The 18,745-nt window shown below is 45.5% G+C and overlaps 1 protein-coding gene across 1 annotated transcript; it reads left to right on the forward strand.

The window, feature by feature from the left end:
- Positions 1–330: 330 nt before the first annotated feature.
- On the forward strand, positions 331–12,952 carry LOC142563314 (luciferin 4-monooxygenase-like). The gene is made up of 5 exons (XM_075673872.1): positions 331–450; positions 1,890–2,162; positions 4,195–4,339; positions 9,251–9,511; positions 12,774–12,952. Exons 1-5 carry the CDS (start codon positions 331–333, stop codon positions 12,950–12,952), a joined length of 978 nt encoding a protein of 325 aa, XP_075529987.1.
- Positions 12,953–18,745: the final 5,793 nt, after the last annotated feature.

Genomic DNA, 18,745 nt, shown 5'->3' on the forward strand with positions numbered 1-18,745 from the left:
AGTTGAAATGTAGCAAAAGAGGTGAACTTCCACAGCAAGCGCCCATATAGCGTATAACTTGCGTATCTCTAAAGGAATAGAATGGCTGGAAATGGAAGCGAAATGAACTCGACGACAAGAGCTAAAGGTGGTATGACAGGCACATGAACTTTGAATCCATAGGACAAAGACTGCTGACCGACTTCAGGGGCACTTGCAGCCTGCCAATAGACGCCTAGTTTTAAAGTCATGAATTAGCTGGTATTAAGGCAACGCAAATGATATATATCGTAATTCTGCAGGCCATGTAATTTGCTACAGCCCGGTGACCGCTACGTCCTGTTAGAGTCCATGGTGCATGCCTTCGGCTTCTTCTTCACCATGTACGCTGCGTGTCTCGGAGCGACGATGGTTGTGACACCGACGACCCCAGAATCTGATGATTTAGCCGACATAGTGAACAACCACAAGGTACTACTTTTCTTCCTCCCTTGTTCACAGCCGCTGTTTGGCTGTCTGGAATACCACACGCGTAATGTGGGAAATAAGGAACCTTGTCGCGAGGGTATTGATTTTGTAATGAGCAATATTTAATCACGTTTGTGTGCTTATGTCTACTACCTGTGCATGTTACGAAAGTCCGGGTGCTCAAAATAAATCTAGAGAGACTATGTCATATGAAAGACTATGCTCAAGTTGTGATTGCGCTAAGCCACATTTGGCCTTTGCTATCTGGTTTTGATCATGTGTTCGGCTCTTCACAAGTTGATACGATTTGTTCTTGCTTAAAATTTTTTTGTCATCAGGTAGCGCAGTTTTCCTAAGGAAGACAGCCTTCAGAGTATTTGTGCATTTAGTTGTACTGCAAGCACATATGTTACAGTAAGTATTATGCACGGCCCACGGTTGCACATCTAGTAATGTAGTAATCCATTTTCTTCGAATTACTTCACGGCTTTTGCCTCTGTATGTGTAAAAGCACTCGCTGAAGCTGCTCGCTGACATCCCTTCACACAACTGCAATGACTGTGACTATTAGCGAAAACAGCGCGTCAGACTATGCTCGAAACAATTTAGTGATTCCGTTTCATTGTTTTCTTCTCAAGCTGCGTGCGTGAGCGGTGCGAACCGCACTTGGCCTAGAAGAACTCCTGTATATATTGGCCGATAGACAGCAGTGAATGATACAAAAGTGTGAGCATCGAGCGAAAGGAATCTTTCCAATAATATAGGCGTCTGTAGTACTCATAATTGCCCTAAAACATAAGCTAAATCAGCTGGAAAGGCGAACTCTTCTTTTGAGCATCGCCTGGTATGCTTCTGCTGTTATTCTAACGCCCTGACTCCAATTCATTCAAAGAAGAAACCCCACAAAAATAGATGCTAACTCGAAAAGTGAACCTTAATGTATAAGCTTCATGTATTGGTGGTGTGCTGATACGATATCGAGAGATGGACAAGCCAAGGGCCGAGCCATCATTCATAGCCAATGCAGCTTTCACTTAAGCTAGCACAAGCATAATTACTAAACGTACATTTGCGATTTTGCTATGGAATAATCTAACTTCACGCGTCTCAGTTTTGAAACAGTGTACATTGTAACCAGATTTATTCAACAGCCACTACTTACAGGAACGATTTCACATTTCACATTTTGAGGACGCTTGGTCCTTTTTGTACAATGCAACCAGCGACACCATCGCACTGGTGCGCCGGTAACACGTGGCTGTAGGCACCATCAGATATGTGGGAACAAACAGGTGTTTAGAAGACACCTCCATACGTTTATATGGTGTTATTGAAAGTGGCACTTGAGGTTTTTAGATAGGGAAATGGGCGATTTATAACAGGTTTTTGAAAGGACGAAAGATTGTTTATACCATTTCAAAATATGAAACACTTCCCAACAGGTTCAAGTTATATGCTGTTTTCCGACGGTGCTAGAGCGGATATCGCGAGGTCTGGAGGCCATGGGGCGACACTTCATGTCTGTCAGAAAGGTGCTCTGCACGGGCGGATCCATCTCTCGAAACCTCGGCGAGCGGATTCTCCGCCAGCTAAATCTCACAGACTTCAAGAACTTCCTCGGCTGTTCGGAGGGACTGTCACCGTACTGTGTGCCTCCTCCAGGAGAAAAGAACTACGAATGCGTGGGCTTCCCGTCCCCCAACGTCCAGATCAGGGTACGTAATCGCCATGAAAGTTTCATGGGCTCTTACGGATTAAACGCTCTTTAACCACATAAAGCAGACGCCAAACAAACGTGAAACAGAAGATGCAGACGCAAGAAGCGCAAACGACACGCTATACAACACTTACATTTTCTTTTGACTTCACTTCCGCTCTTTTACTGAGACAGACATTATGATGCAGTGCTTACTTTCATTTCCTTAGTGTAGTAACGCATATAATTGCGTGATCTTCATTGTCAAATTTTGCGCTTATCTTCTACGCATTAGTGTATTGTACGCTCCTTTCTGTTGATGTGTCTTCAAAGGCAATGCGTGCCTTTCACCAAATGCATCAGTGGGTATAATACTAGCGAAAATGGCATCAGCAAAGTTATCCTCCTATTTCTGTTTCTCGCTGAGGCTTGTCGTCCCAGCGAATTTATGTTCAGATTCATACTTAACGTGCATCACAAAAAGTTGCGTTTGGCCCGAGCGTAAGCTTCTTACCGGAAAGAGGTAGTTTTAGCACCTAACACACAGAACCCAGGCGCAAACAATAAAAACGAATTTTAAAGTATCGCAAAACTGTTCATGAACATAAACAGCGTCGTAAAGTATTAGTGCCTGTAATATTAGGCCACAATACTCAGCGCGGATTGCTCCAGTTACCAGTGGCTCAGTGGCTTATGCAGCATGGAGCTTTTTCCTTGACAACCGAAGCTCTGGAAGCTGGCTTTGCGTCGTTACGTACAGGCGGCGTGTACAGGCGGCGTGATTTCCTGCGTGTATAGAATGCTTCATGGGAGAGACAGAAGGGAATAAATCCCGGATGTATTATAGCGGAAGTGATTTTCACCGCGGCCAGTAGCGATCACCGAAACTGCGTCTACAATGCGTTGGTTGGTTCTGTAGCAGCTACAGTTTCTGAACTGAATGCCCAACCTTGAGCGATGGTACGTTCTATCTTGTCGGCAAGTATCTAGGCTGAGATAAAAATAAACGCCTCGTAGTGAATCTGAGGCATACTATACTATACTTGCAAGTTCACAGTAGTTACAATGCAAACTGTTGCCGAAAGAAAACACAACAATAATTTGGGTCTATGACTCGAATAGGCCGCAGCATCAGGATGAGCTGTTTTTTTTTGTCGTAAAAAATTGGAGTGCTTAGGTATGCTGGTAAATTTTTTCCTCAATTTAACGCGATCATGTTCTTTCTTGCACCCATGGCATATTGTGCCGCTTGCTGTGAAGTAAACCATTTCACCATAATTAGGGGGTCCACGATTTTGCCAGAGGGCATGTTCTGCCCGAACAGTACGATTGATACATATGCATTTTTAACTGTGTATATTATATTTTTGCTAAAACATTTTCTAGAAAAATAATTGAAGATTTTAAACATTTGCATTATTACAACGAAGCTGTATATGGCTAGCCGATTCGTCCGTCCATCTGTCGCCTGTACACCAAAAACTCCTCCAGCGAAACCCCATGCGCATGCGCGAACAAAAAAGAAGGAAAAGCACGCGGTTGGCGGCGCCTGTAGTTATGTCATTGCTCTCCGACGGCGCCGAGCGCGCGCAGCAGTTTCTCCCGGGCTTCGAAATGAGTAGGCCACGTGTCATACCCACTCCTGAGGAGCAGGCCGCTTTCGATCAGCAACGTGGCCAGTAAAACCGGGGAACGGGCTCGTCTACGCCGTGCCGATCCTGCAGCTCGGGCACAAGAACTGGGTCATGCAGTAAGCGCACGCAGCCACTGCGTACCCAGGACGGGCAGCCTACCAAGCCGTCTTTTAATGAACCGTCGGGAATAACCCAGTGATAAACACCGGGGCAGCATCTTTCAGCTTAGCTGGTTAACCATCTGTACGGTGTGCTTTGGCGGTGATTTTTTATTCTTGTTTTACGTTTCTATAGTGCCCCGTTTTTCGCTACAATTTTTCAATATTGGCCAGTTTAATAAACAGCCTCTGCTTTTGGTCGCAATTTTAGACAGCGTGGCCTAAGAACTGTACCTAACTACTCTCCTTCAATGTCTAGGTCGCTGACTGTAGCACAAGTAAAGCACTGGGACCGGGGGAAGAAGGCGATATTTGGGTAAGAACGCCCAGTGCCACACCTGGTTACCTCAACCAAGACGACCAGCTTGAGTGCGTAGTGGATCAGCATGGCTGGCTGCACACCGGTGAGTGGGCATTTTTAAACTTGTAATACAGACTCCGACTTTCATAAAGCTATTTCACGATCCAACGCTATGGATACTGATTGGATAGGGCAAGAGATAACATTCCAATATAGCAAGGGTGCTTAAAAAATGCAGAGGCGAACATGTAAGGCGCATAAAAAAGGACATGTTGCGTTGACGCATTTTTATTTGCATTGGTCTTCGTCTATCTTCCTGGCACTGTTCACGCCTTAATATGAGCATTCAAGTAGAGATGCTTTTACAATAATTATAAACAATTGCGCGCGAGCGTCACATTAAGCGTGAACGACGGTGTATACATCAGTGCTATTTATATTCAGTTTAGGCACACAGGCTCTTATAATGAGGCCTTTGGGCGAAAGAATATTCCAGTATATCTACCGATATTCCCTATTTGTTTTGGACTTTCCCAAACTCCGACCAATCCCTGCGATTGCACATAGATGTCTATAAATGGCTCAAAGAACTGCATCAACGCCCCTGCAAAAAAAGAAAAAAAAACTGTCTAGAATAACCACTTCGCGAGAGAGAGAGGGGTCATAAGGGAAAGGCAGGGAGGTTAAACAGGCAGAGCCCGCTGAGCTACCTACACTAGAGAAGGGCGTAATCCGTCTTTTTTTTCATTTTCCTGTGCTGCCCCTGCCGCACGCCGCTGGAAACATCTTGCAAGGATGCCGGTGCTTTCAATGGTTCATTAGTGTTCATTAACAATCAGTGCGCGTTAGTTTGGAGTTTCGTAGATCGTGAGTCATTTATAATGGCTTCTCTGGGAAAGACTGTCGGTCCTGGCAGCCATGAAACACTCAATGACTACTGGGAGAGCAGGCCTCAGTGGGCTGTTGTGCAAACAGTGTGGCCTATAAAGGCACGCTGAGTTCCGTTGGCCGAGTCGGATGCCATGGAGTTTGTTGTCGCTGATTTCTGCGCTTGTAGCTCGCCTTTTTGTATTCTGCTTAAACATTATTTAGACATGTCGCATTTTCAAGAAGTGTTCGAGCGTAGCGTTCTGCGCCGAATTTATCAAAGCGGTGCACTTGTTTACATCGACATCTACAGACACAGATCGTCGTCAGTGTCAAATATCATGGGAACGGTGCATTGCAGATATGAAATAATGTCAAAACGTAGCAAAGCATACGTATCTGCGCATATGTGCCGCGTTGTTCCACCCTGAGACGAGTCAATACGAGCGACCGAACCACTTAAACAACGGCAACTATGATTCAGATACATATATTATCGACTGTTCATTTATTTCGGATTATGGCCTTTTTTACCTCCATCATACTTATAGTTTGAACGTGCCCTAAAGCGTTATCAGAGAAAATGGTGCTCGCATAAATAAAATCCTCATATTTGAGCCGTTTTGTTCTTTCGCAAAAACGCCGATACCATCACTGACACCGTTGGTATAACTGAGCCAGACAATTCTTCAGACTGCTGTATACCGAATGCACCGTCTTTTGTTTCCTGTTAGACTCAGAGGTAAACAGTACATCTCTGGAATTGAGAAATATGTCGGCACAGCAACACGTACAGACCCACCCATCTAAGTTGCGAATGCGACCGGGAGCTGGCACGGTGACGTACAGATGTTGGCACAGCGCTGCGTCGCCGCTTGCCGCTTATAGTGAACACGCTGTGCGAAGTGAAGTGCAGTTGATTTCTAATTGCTAAGGATAGAACGGAGCTACAAAATTAGTTTCCTTCTTCCAAAGTACTTACATTTCAGTTCAGCTTTGCCGGTAGCGGGCGCACAAACTACGGCGTAGGCTTAACCTTCGCTGAACATGTTCAACATCAAATGTGCACGGCTTCATAGGGTTGAACCTTGTACATTTCTACTCCGTAGGCACGTCTTGACTGACTGTTAGCGCGATTATTCATGTATACAAGCGAAGACGGTGTCGCCATCACGATGTCAGTCCGATGGCCGATGGCGCAGGGTTAGGTCGAACGATGGTCGGCACGCTGATTTTGTCAGTGCAGCCGACAAGAAAGCTCGACGCAATGCGACAAATCGTGTTGGTCGGTTGCGTCGTTGACGGCGTGGTATGATAAAATGGGTTAAGCGGCACACTGTTCTGAATAGCCGGTCAATTCTTTAAGTGAGCGTCTTGTCGTTCTTGTATCTACCCAGTGTTGCCACGCCTTAAACGAGTACGCGAAGTCAGGCACGCGCTGCCACCCCCAGCAAGTGAGGACAGACGCTGCGAGAAGATTCTGTCAGCAACGTGACGTTTCAAGTGTCGCCCAAGTGTAACGCATGGGCTTTCCGCTATATTTGCTTGCCATCGATGAAAGGCTGCCACTACGTGGTTCACGGCGCCGTTAGAACCACTCGGACGAAGCCCTGGCCGCTTTCTGTTTTAAAGTGGAGTTGCAGTCTTACGCTACGCACGTTATCGGCTCCGCTACGATGTCGAGCTACCAGTGCACTTTTAACGCAGTACATGGCACCAGTGTTTGTAGCAGCGCACGCCGGAATGCTATTTTGCTTTCTTTTTCGGAGGACTTTCCGGCACGCGGCCACGCGCGCGACCCTTCCAAAACGTTTCCCGACTAATCCGCTAGGACAGTGCGCATGCGCCATCGCGCCATGAAAAAGGCGGATTGCCATTAGGCCCTAGGTAGCCAGCTGAAGTCGTATTTAGAGAAAGCTTTAATTCGGCGCCAACTCCGGTGCCGCCTATTCTAATACATGTGAAAAGCAGAAAGGGTTCTCTGAGATACCAGTTAGGACAATTTTGTATAAATTTATTCTAGTCCCTCTTGGATGCATAATTTCGATTTCGGGCCGCAATTTTTTTTTCATGCATTTCTGCAAGTAGCTTAGTTAAAAAAAATAGAAGGTCAAGATTTGCAAATTCGTAACTCTGCACGAAGAAAAGATAATGAAGGTATGTAAACTGCATTGGTTATTACATTAATATCGGACAAATAAGATGTATTATTTTATACATTACGTGAACTTGCTACAATGTCTACTAGGGTATTGCAAAAGTCATGCTCGCATATTAGTAGTATACGTAAGAGCCATGTATAATACATCACTTTTGTCCACTTGTGATTTACTACTAGGTGCAATTCACAGAATTGTGAAACCATTTTTCATTTCTGAGTTACAGGGCTTTAAATTTCCTACTTTGTTTTCTGAATGTTTGTTATCTTCAACATTTTTTTTTTCATTAATATAAACGGCCTAAATTAAACCTTCCGGTATATTCACTTGATTTTACTTGTTTTTTTTATATGCAACACCATTGTCAAGATTGGTACTGCTGGGCTGCAGCGAAAACAGAAAGATTTCTCCTTTCCCATATATTGAAATAGATGCCCCAGTGCTCAAGCTTCCTCTTAAATACGATCTTTTTTGTGTCTAGGCAGTGTAGCTGACAGTTGGCTTCACGTCGAGACATGCATTATTGAGTGTGCATCAGGAAAGGCCTTGTTCAACACGCATATTCACGGTTTCCTTAAGTGTGCTTCGGCGTGGTATACTTTTATTATGCGGGTAAGTCTATCAAGAGTGCAAAGTGCTTACTGTCAGGACGATAGTACGTGTTGCTGTAATATGCACCAGTGCACATGCCATCCCCTGTCGCTGAAGGAGCACTGATACGTCTAATACGGTAATGGTAGCCGGTCGCAGAAGTTTGTGACGTCGCTTTGGTAATTTGAGCTCTTATCTGGCCCACTTCCACGCCCTGTATATAAGACTAACCTGCCAAGCACGAGCTCCTTTGTTATTACGCATGCGCGCAAAGGCAGCCTGCGGCCACACTACGAGTTTAGAGACGTCCAATCACTGTATTTTCAGATATCCAGAGCTCTTTATGGGGCTGAATAAAGAGAGCGGTACTATTTCACAGCGAAGCAGCATATGTCAAGCCGATTGGTACGTCCCTCCGTCTGTCACCTGTATGCCGGAAACTCCTCTGGCGCAACCCCATGCGCATGCGCGAAAAAAAAAAGAAATAGAGGCGCGCCATTGGCTGCGCAAGCAGTTACGTCGTTGCTCTTCATCACAGCCAAACGGGCGCGCAGCAATTTCTCTCGGGCTCCGAAATGGGTAGGTCAGGCGCCATATTTACTCCTGAGGAGCTGGCAGCTTTCGATCAGCAACAGCACGAGCAGAACCCTGAACGAGCTTGTCTAACCGTGACAATGCTGCCGCCCCGGAACAAGAACAGCCTCGTGCAGTCGAGCGTAAGCAGCAGCTGCGTAGTAAGGATCCGGCAGCCTACCAAGCTGTCGTTTAATTAACCGTCTTGGTTAACCCGGCGATAAACACTGGGGCCACTCATTTCAGCTTCGCTGGTTAACCATCTGCACGTAGTGCTTGGGAGTAATTTTTTTTCCTTTCGCCGTCATTGACTCATTCACAACACGAGTACGAATTGCTTCAGGCGCAGCAACCATCCGTCAGTGGTTTGTGCAGACGTAGCCTAACATGAACGCCCACTAGGATCAGTGATTGCCTAACTTACAAACTGCTGTTGTCTTTGTCAACCGTTCTTACTATCAGATAACTTTGAATACTATTCCATGTATATGTAGTCGTGGACGCCTCACTGCCGGTTATCGAATACAACTGTTTCAGTGCTTGTTTCTCTCGGGTAAAACTAGGGCCCTCGTGAGGGCTTGTGCTACCGGATATGCTTTTGTAGACACTGTAACTGTCTCCGGTTGTTCAGCGTGCACCTTAATTCAAGGCAATGAAGTTTTCAATTTGCGACACTGGTGAATTGTTCACAATATCAACTGTCACCTCGCGTTGAACAAGAATTTCACAGCCTTTAACTTCTTACCCCTCAAGGCTTAAGATATATTCTTGCAACCGAAAACGCCAGATTCGCAACGAGGTCCGTGCGATTTATACTCTTTCAGGTGACGTAGGATACTACAACCAAGACGGACGATTTTTCGTGATCGACCGGCTCAAGAACATTATCAAATGCCACGACTACAATGTGGCGCCACGAGAACTGGAAGCTATCCTTCTCAGACATCCAGCAGTTCTCGAAGCATGCGTCATAGGCATTCCGGACGAAAAAGTGAGCGAAGCACCCACAGCGTTTGTTGTGTGCCGGAAAAGCGCGCTTGGCGAGCCACTTGTCACGGAAGAGGAACTGGTGAACCTTGTTGCGAGTAAGCTCTACATCATTTCTTGAACATATTACCACTGTGTCGCATCCACGGTTGCTGATAGGCACAGCGAACAACTTAATTAAACCCTTTCACAGGAGCTCTAAACACTATGAGCCCCACCATGGCTACATTAGTGCAGAAACATTAACGTGGTAATAAATTACAGCAATTGATGGCACTGACAATGTGAGGTAATAGATTTTAAATACTGTGCTTCATTTTCGGGTTTTATATCTCCTTGACAATCGGGAGGTAAAAATAAGACACCATTTTTTTTAAACCGGGAAAATGGGGGAACATCTGAGGTTTCGTTGTCTAGAGCAAGAACTGCGAGGAAGTCGGGATTTTGTGGCCTCTCAGTCGAAATTCCGTTTCCGTCACCTTATAGCACTACCATTTTGTGCAAACCATTATTTCCATAAATAGGTTTAACACTTGGCATTGATTCACATGCGCCACTTTTGTTATATGTGTTTATTCTTACGTCGCTGCGAAGATGAACTGGCCGGTAGTTAGTGAACACTGATAATTGCACTTTCATATAGCTTTTGCATGCTGATAAAACAAAAAATTATGATGCAAAAGAAAGTCAAAAGTAGAAGCACATCTTGCATCAGTGTGAAAAAATGGGGTAACGAACCAATTACGTCATAGAAGAACTCAATCGCGTAGCGAGAATCTCTTTACAGGAGCAGCACGCTCTAGACCGCGCATTACGAGGATGTGAGGGAACTGGGCAGGTCGCATGCTAACACCGAAAATTCGGGGGGCGGCACGCGCGTGCCCAATGTCTTGGCGGCAGCCGTGGCCACATGGGTAGGACGCCCAGCTCAACTAAGGGCAGTGCGTGGTTCGATCCCCACCGCTGAACACCTGCCGGCTTATAAAAATGTTACAAGCAGCCGTCGGATCTCCTGGGATTGTACAGACCGACGCTTCCGCGCGAAAATCAGAACCAAGCATAAAACTCTAGAAAAGGAGTCTGGCAGTTCAATGCCGCCAGATTACCATCAGGTGGGTGTCCTTACAAGCGTCTGGAATTTCTCGCAGTAGACGAGCACCGAACCGGTAGCGATCTTGCGCCTACCTTAGCGGTAGATAACCGGCTACAGTGCTCATATACCTCCCAAACTCAGGGGCGAATACTCAACTATGTTCCCAAAGCTATGGTGTGTTAAGGGTAGCCCTGCGACCTTCAAAAAATTTTAGAGGGCCTCTTTTCGAGACAAAAACCCTTACAAACATCCGAGCGCCGGGTTTTAGTACATATGTCAACCCATTAAAAGAAGGAAGCGGTGGAGTTTTGGCGGCACCGGGACTCGAATCCAGCATCTTCCGCATACGTGGTGGACGCAAAACCATTTCATCCCCAGGAAGGTAGGGAAATGAGTGAAATGGGGGAAGACACACACTCTTATCTCTCCCTACATTCGACCAAACTATGTTGCGGTGCCACGCTCTGCATAGCGCAAGTGCGGTTAGCACATATGTGCAGGCACAGTGACGCCTATGGGCGCGGCTTTGTGTCCTCACCCACGCTGCCCGCCACGAGCGCGCGCTGTCAGGGGCACGAAGCAAGAAACATTTAGGAGTGGAAACTCCGCTGTTTGCGGCGACCAGAAAAAGTCACATGCCCGCGGAGCCGTTATCGTGCTGGCGGCCTGGAAAGAAATCACCGCCGTTGAGAGCGGGCTGCCCGGGCGCTGCATTTTTTTTCCCTGCGGCTTCTACGACCCGCCGCATGGCGCTGCCACTGTATATGGCCCCGTCGGCGCATACAACAATTTTGACCTTATCTGGTCGCCCGCGCTCGCTCGCGCTGACGGGAGTTTCACCTCCTAAATGCCCTACTCCGTGGTCAGGGGCAAGCCAACCATGCCTTCAGTAGCATATCAGCGTCGCGCCAAGCCAGCCTATATTTTTTTGTGTCATTGCAATGATAAAAGGAAATGCTGGCGCATAAATGCGGTACTGGCTACTTATTGGCTCTTGGATAGCTGGTACATACAACACAAAGTTACAACATATTGGTCAAAAGAACATCAGAACATTACAAAGAAACTATTAAAGAATAATGCGAAGAACAATATCACGTAGGAGAGTTGCATTAGAAAGCAAACCTCCAGTAGCACTGTCAACCACACTCCAGTAAAGATGCGAATATCGCATATACACCGTGACAGTAAAAATTAAAGTAGGTATGCCTTTATAAACAAAACATTTGAATGCTTGATTAACGATCAAAAATCTTGTTGTCCTGTACTGTCCTCAATAAATTTTTAATGGTAATAAAGCGCACATTTGCATGGCTGTTATTGGCCCGCGCGTCAAGATTTCTTTTTCTGTACCCGGGTTGTCTACGCTCTCAAGCCATTACAAACTATTGAAGTTACTGCCATGGTTTGCCATGATGCAGGCATTCTAGAAGAACGGGATATGCGCTGGATTTTTTGTGCACGTCATGTGATATGACGGTGGTTTCATGACCTCGAGCAAGGTACACCGTGTCATCGACTGTAGTAGTTATTTCCATCGACAGGCGAAGAAATTGTTGAAGATGACGTGAAACCACGCCTACAGGGGCATCACTAGCCACCTTTACATGAATGCGACAGACAAGCATAGATTTACGGTCGCGAGCCGATTCACGCACACGGCGCTACGTTCTCGCTGGAGTTATTGCGCTACATGTAAAGGGGGGTCGCATCGCGTTTCCCAAGTGCGCTTCTAAAGTCAATGCGCTACTATCGCATTCACGGCAACACGGCTACCGCAATTCGCGCAGGTTTGCTTCGGTGTTTGGCATCAGCAGCTGCACAGGGGCTTCGCGGTGTGCGTCCACTCGCTCGTGCGTCCCACAATAGTTTGTAGGCTAATGTACACAAACCATACAGGAAAACAGTCCCGGCACTACCAGCATCCTTACAAGTGTGTGATGATTACAGTGGCTTTGCATTCCTTGAGTTTTACGGCCCCTGCACCAAAACTTTCGACCTTTTTGTCCAATACTTTCTTTCGGTTTTCGGCTTCACTTTTGTCTATTTGGTGTGCTATGCTCTAATACGCAATATTTAGGGCTCTTTGTTTTAATGTTTGTAGTTTCTCCAGCTATCATTCTTGTATACTGGTTCAGCAAAATAGCATAGCGCTCTTCTATAGTGGTAATGTTAGTCTATATAGTGTAGTGTAGTGTTATCCCAACTGTTTTATTCAAGAGCACACAAGCAGAACGCATTTGATTTATCCTAACAAATTCTCGCAGGCCAGACAGCGTACTACAAACACCTATACGGTGGAGTCGTGTTTCTAGACGAGCTGCCCAGGACAGTCAACGGTAAAACAAACCTGAAGAAGTTGCGGCTCTTGAAACCGTCTACAAATGATGCGAAGAACGGGAGAACACATGAACACAATCTGTTATATATCGATCGAGAACTCTAAAAGGCCAGTTTTTAAAAGACTGAATCGCGCTTTTATGCTGACTAAGCGATTATTTAGGTGCCTAATGATTTGTATAATTCCTCGCCATGTTCAGCTTGACGTGAATTTGTATTCTATAACCGGAATAAAGATTTATTGGTTTTATTATTTATTTGTATTTTTAATATATACATTAACAGGAAAAGCCCGCGTGACACCTGCATATTCATAGACACATGGAAGTCAACATGAAAAAACAGGTTTGTCAGCGAGAAGATGCGGTCGCGGTGTATCTAAGACAACTGCACCAACCTTCTCGGCTTCAATATCATTATTTTCGTCTAAGAAACGATATTCTGTTGTAAGCGTATATTGCGCTTAGTTGTAAGCGTATATTGATTCAGAGAAGTTAAATGCAGTTCTTCAATGCCTGGTGAAGCGGCACAACGATAAAAACAAAGGTTTGAAGAGCCACGCCCAACCCTTTTTTTATTCAGCCTATTTGCTAGAGGGTATGGGTACTACTTCTGCACTTGGGCGTCCGAAAAGCGCCGCCAGAGACGGACCACGCGAGTGGGGAGTACTTCCGATAAGGTTGGTTGGTTAGTCGGGGTTTAATGGCACAAAGGCAACTAAGGCCATGCTGCGCTAGTCACAAGACAAAAGGAAACGAAAGGTTAAAGCAGGCAAACCTGCATTGCATTATAGTTCGCGTAAATAACCAGTTGTCTCTAAAAAGTGGAATAGGTAAGTAAACGGCACTAGTGGGTCATCTGCCAGTAATAGGTCAGGGTGTAAAGGCATATTTAAATTATATAGGTTGTGTAAAAGCTTCCGTCGCTGTGTTTCAAACTGTGGACATGTTATAAGGATATGTATTACTGTAAGAGGTTGATTGCATTTTTCGCAAGTCGGCGGGTTTTCTTTACGGAGGAGAAAGTTGTGTGTTAAATGTGTGTGTCCGATCCGAAGTCGACACAGGATAACCTCATAGAACCGTTGCTGGTGAGTGCATGACTTCCACTCACCAATTACGGGTTTAGTAAGATGTAGCTTGTTGCTTAAGCAATGGTCCCATTTCTGTTGCCAATTGGACGTCAAGGCCTTCCTAATAGCCGTGATACTATCCCGATATGGAAGCGCCGTGTCTGTTATGCATTTGTGCACTGCCATTGATGCACACCTATCCGCTGCTTCATTTCCCGGTATACCGACATGGCTTGGTACCCAGCAAAACCTAATTGACCGGCCGTATTTGTTTAATGTTACCATGTTTAAAATGTCCCCTATCAGGGGTTCACATTCGGATTTCGCGTGTAGAGCCTTCAGAGTGCTTGATGAATCAGTGTATATTACTGTTTTTTCGTGTTTGTCAGCGATGATCTTTTTAACTACAGTCCATATTGCATATACTTCGGCTGTGTAGACAGAGGCATGTTGTGGTAATCGAATACTTGTTTCCCAATTTTTCGTTAAGGCCCCCACACCCACGTGATTTTTTGTTTTCGAGCCATCAGTGTAATATTGCATGTTATTTTGATATTTGCCCTGAAGTGCACGGAATTCTTGTATAATGTGTTCGTGTGGGATGTCCCTTTCTTTAGATGTGTTAACGTCCAATCACATAAGTGTGTGAAATCGTACCACGGGGCCAACCGTTGTGGTTTCTTAGCAACCTGAAGGACTTCGTGGGGAATCTCATAGTCCCGACAGTATTGCTCATACCGCAGGACAAGTGGCCTAATCGTGTTCGGTTTATTTGTGTAGTGTAAGCGTGTGTTGCATTGTGTGAGGATGTTGTAGCATATGTGTTGTGGTGAAGACTGAATTATGAGTACGTAGGAAAAAGTGAAGAATGCTCTCAGCTGCTGTAAGGAGGGTTCATTACACTTGACGTATAAACTTGGAATAGGTGAAGTCCGGTAGGCACCACTTGCCAGTCACAGTCCAAGGTTATGTACCGGATCAAGTCGTTGGATGTAGGACTCTCTGGCTGAGCCGTAAACCACGGAGCCGTAGTCTAAAAGGCTACGCACAAGAGACCGGCAAACACGTAAAAGGCACGTTCGGTCGGAACCCCAGTGCTTATGCGACAAAATTTTAAGGATATTTAGAGCTTTATTTGCTTTAATCTTTAGTGTTTTTATGTGAGTTAGGAAGTTAAGTTTGGTGTCAAAGATTACTCCTAAAAACTTATGGTCTTCTTTCACCGGCAGTATGGTGTCGTTCAATTTTAGAACTGGATCGCTGTGTAGCCCGCGTTTCTGAGAGAACAAAACAGTAACTGTTTTCTGTGTGGAGAAGCGGAAGCCATTTTTGTTAGCCCATTGTGTAAGTTTATTTATTGTCATTTGAAGCTGTCTCTCACAGGTTGGCAAATTTGAGGCACGGAAAGCCACTTGGAGATCGTCTACGTAAACAGAGTGCATAAGAGACGGCGGTATAATCTTATTAACTGAGTTCATTTTCACTATAAACAGTGTCGTGCTGAGAACACAGCCTTGCGGAACGCCATTTTCCTGAGTAAATGTATGAGAATGTACTGTACCCAGACGTACCGGAAATGTTCTGTTAGACATAAAATCAACTAGGCAATTTAGCATTTTACCACGGATGCCGAGGTCAGCCAGGTCTCTTAAGATTCCATATCTCCATGTGGTATCATAGGCTTTTTCTAAATCGAAGAAAACTGCAAGACAGTGTTGTTTGTGTAAATATGCATACCGAATTTCATGTTCTAGACGGACAAGATGGTCAGTAGTTGAACAACCCTTTGTATATCCACACTGGTGGGGGTCTACGATTGCTTTTTTCCACTCTTCGGGCATTATACCTGATTCCCAGATTATGTTGAAAAACTTAAGGAGAGCTTCTACAGATGCCTGCGATAGATGAGCCAGCATGGCGTAGTGAATACGGTCGTGTCCTGGCGCTCTGTTTTTCCCTGCAGAAAGGACTCTGTTTATTTCTTGTTGTGTGAGCGGGGAATTGTATGGTTCATTTAACGCGCCAGTAGTGGGCAGCTTCTGTTTTTCAGTAGACTGTTTGTACTGTAGGAATTCCTTTGTATAATTCCCTGAACTGGATACATCACGGAAATGTTCGCCAAGTATATCTGCCTGTTCTTGTATTGTTGTTTGTGTGTCTGGACTTGTAAGTAACGGTATTGTGTAAGATGAGTACTCTCCCCGAAACTTTCTAACCTGTTCCCACATGCGTTTAGATGTGACTGGACAGTTTATGGAAGACACGTATTTCTTCCGCGATGATTTTTCTGCCTGCCTTCTGTTAAATCGTGCCTTGGTTTTGGCCTGTTTAAAGCATAAAAGGTTGGTATTGGTGGCGTGTCTTCGTAACATACCCCAGGCCCTATTTTGAAGCTTCTTTGTTTCTGTGCACTCAGTAGTCCACCAAGGCAAATGTTTTTTTCCCACAAGGCTGAATGCTTGAGGTATTGATTTTTCTGCCGCTGAAATTAAAACCGCAGTGAACTTCTAATTAATTTCATTTACGCTGAGTTCATTTAAAAGGACTTCTTCGAGTTTTGCATATTTCATAAAAAGCGGCCAGTCGGCAAGATGTGTTTTCCAGCGGCGTGGCTTAGAGTTTATGGTAGGTAATGGGAATGTTAGCTTGATAAATGCCGGCAAATGGTCACTTTCATATGAAGTGTCCAGGACTTCCCACTTAATATCGCTAAAAACAGACGGTGAGCAGAAGGCTAAATCTAGACAGCTAAATTTGCGTGAGCTTGGTGAGAAATATGTTGGTGAACCCGAGTTTAAAAGACATATGCTGTTAGACAAAATAAAATCTTTGATTGCTTGCCCTTTTTGGTCTGTTCTATCGCTGCCCCAGAGGCTACAATGGGCATTAAAATCTCCTACTAGAATAAAAGGATCCGGCAACTGGTGTATTAGATTTTCCAGTTGTCTAGTAGTAAAATGAGAATGGGGTGAGATGTAGAGTGCACAGATGGTGATGGTTTTATGCGATAGAACGGTGACGGCAACAGCCTCGAAAGAAGTATTCAGCTGAAAATTTCGTGTAGAGGTGCCGCCCTGAACGACTATGGCGACTCATCCTGACAAACCGCTAGAGTGTTCGCGGTCCCTTTGGACAACGGTGAAACCTTTGAGAATGTTACTATTTTTTGGACCAAGATTCGTTTCCTGAAGACACACTGCAACTGGCGAAAAAGTGTTGATAATGTCTTTGATGTCACCTACATTGTGTATAAGACGTCTGCAATTCCAGTGTACAATGAAAGCCATGGTTGTAAAGTGGGTAGTTGTTCGTTGTTCCTTCGGATTGTAATTCTTTGTACTTTAATGACATTCTGTTCTTGGAACCCCTCGAAGAGTTCCTCGTCACTCAAGCTGAGAAAATCTTCCTCTGAGATAACGCCCCTGCAGGTGTTTAGGGAGCGATGGGTAGAAATCGTGACTTTGATTTGACCAATACTGGCGAGTTCGGACAGCTTTGGCACTTGTTCTTTGTTCCTCAGTTCTATAAGTAGGTCTCCACTGGTCATTTTCGAGGCTTTATAGTCTTTGCCAATTTTTTCTATGAGGCATTTCGCCACCAAGAAAGGGGATAGCTTACGCATACTTTGTGTTCCTTCACTATGCAAGACGTGGTAACGTGGAAAGTTGTCTAGGTCGCTTCGGAGGGTGAATTGAAAAGGTGCATCGGTGCGGCCTCTTTTCAGAGGCCGATCTGGAAGTCGCGGAAAAGCTTCTGCCATAATATGGTTTAAAATTCGGCGGCGGTGGTAGCCACCCACCACCGAGCCCAACAAGGGAACGCTACAGGTTGTGAGCAACCTGCACACGCCACTATGCACCGCCACTATAACCTAATGCTTAAAACCAAGACTGGATATAATACACACGGTTAACCCTTGCCGCCAGGAAATTTGTAAGTAAGAAGAAGTGAAAAGAAGACAGGAAAGATGAAAAGGCTAGAGAGAAAGACGAAGATTGAAGAGGAGGACAGGAAAAGGCGACTGCCGATTTCCTCCAGGTGGTGCCGTCTGCGTGAAGCAGCGGCGAAAGGGGTGTGTTGCCTCCACCGGGGGGCCTTAAAGGTCCAAACACCCGGCATCAGCTCAACCCCCAGGATCCCCCTTTCCCCGGACACGGAAAAGCCGCGCACGGCTACACGCGGGAGGGCCCAACCCTCGTGTGCTCGGGTACGTGGTGTCGCAACACACCAAACGCCTGCTGCGCAGACGCCCCAGCGGGGTTCCGATAAGGATAGTGGCGATAATTAAGCTGGAGGGTTTGGATGGATGGAAGCAAACACAGGTGAAGCTTGAGGACATTATGTGTTTACACGAAGTTGCACACAGATGCAAGGTGGAATTGAAAAACCTATCGGGCGACCCTACATCGACCGAGCCGACGGTGCATGGCACCACAGGTTTAGTCCAGTACCATTGGTCGGTGCTGAGGGTGCCATGTTTTCTATCCCCCGGCGCCCCGGTCGAAACATTTACAGTCCAACCACAACTAAGTGGTTTTGAGGGTGCTTCGCAGGCACCACAATAACAAGAAAAGTGCACGAGGATCGTCGTTTTAGTGATCAGCCGGCTTTTCAAGCAATGAGTCACGTCTACAGCCACTTGCTTCTCGCACAGTTCAACGTGTTTGTTCCCCTCCCTAAATGCAACACACAAAAAGTAAAAAACGCAACAAAGGAGAGGGCGTTAAACTCAAAACAATCGATCGTTCCACAAAAGGACATGCGTAAACAGCGCAAAGCAAGTGAGCCCAACACCTTGGTCGAAATAAAACAGCTGTCGAACATACA

The sequence above is a fragment of the Dermacentor variabilis genome, chromosome 11 (assembly GCF_050947875.1).
Source record: "Dermacentor variabilis isolate Ectoservices chromosome 11, ASM5094787v1, whole genome shotgun sequence".
NCBI classification, from domain to species: domain Eukaryota; kingdom Metazoa; phylum Arthropoda; class Arachnida; order Ixodida; family Ixodidae; genus Dermacentor; species Dermacentor variabilis.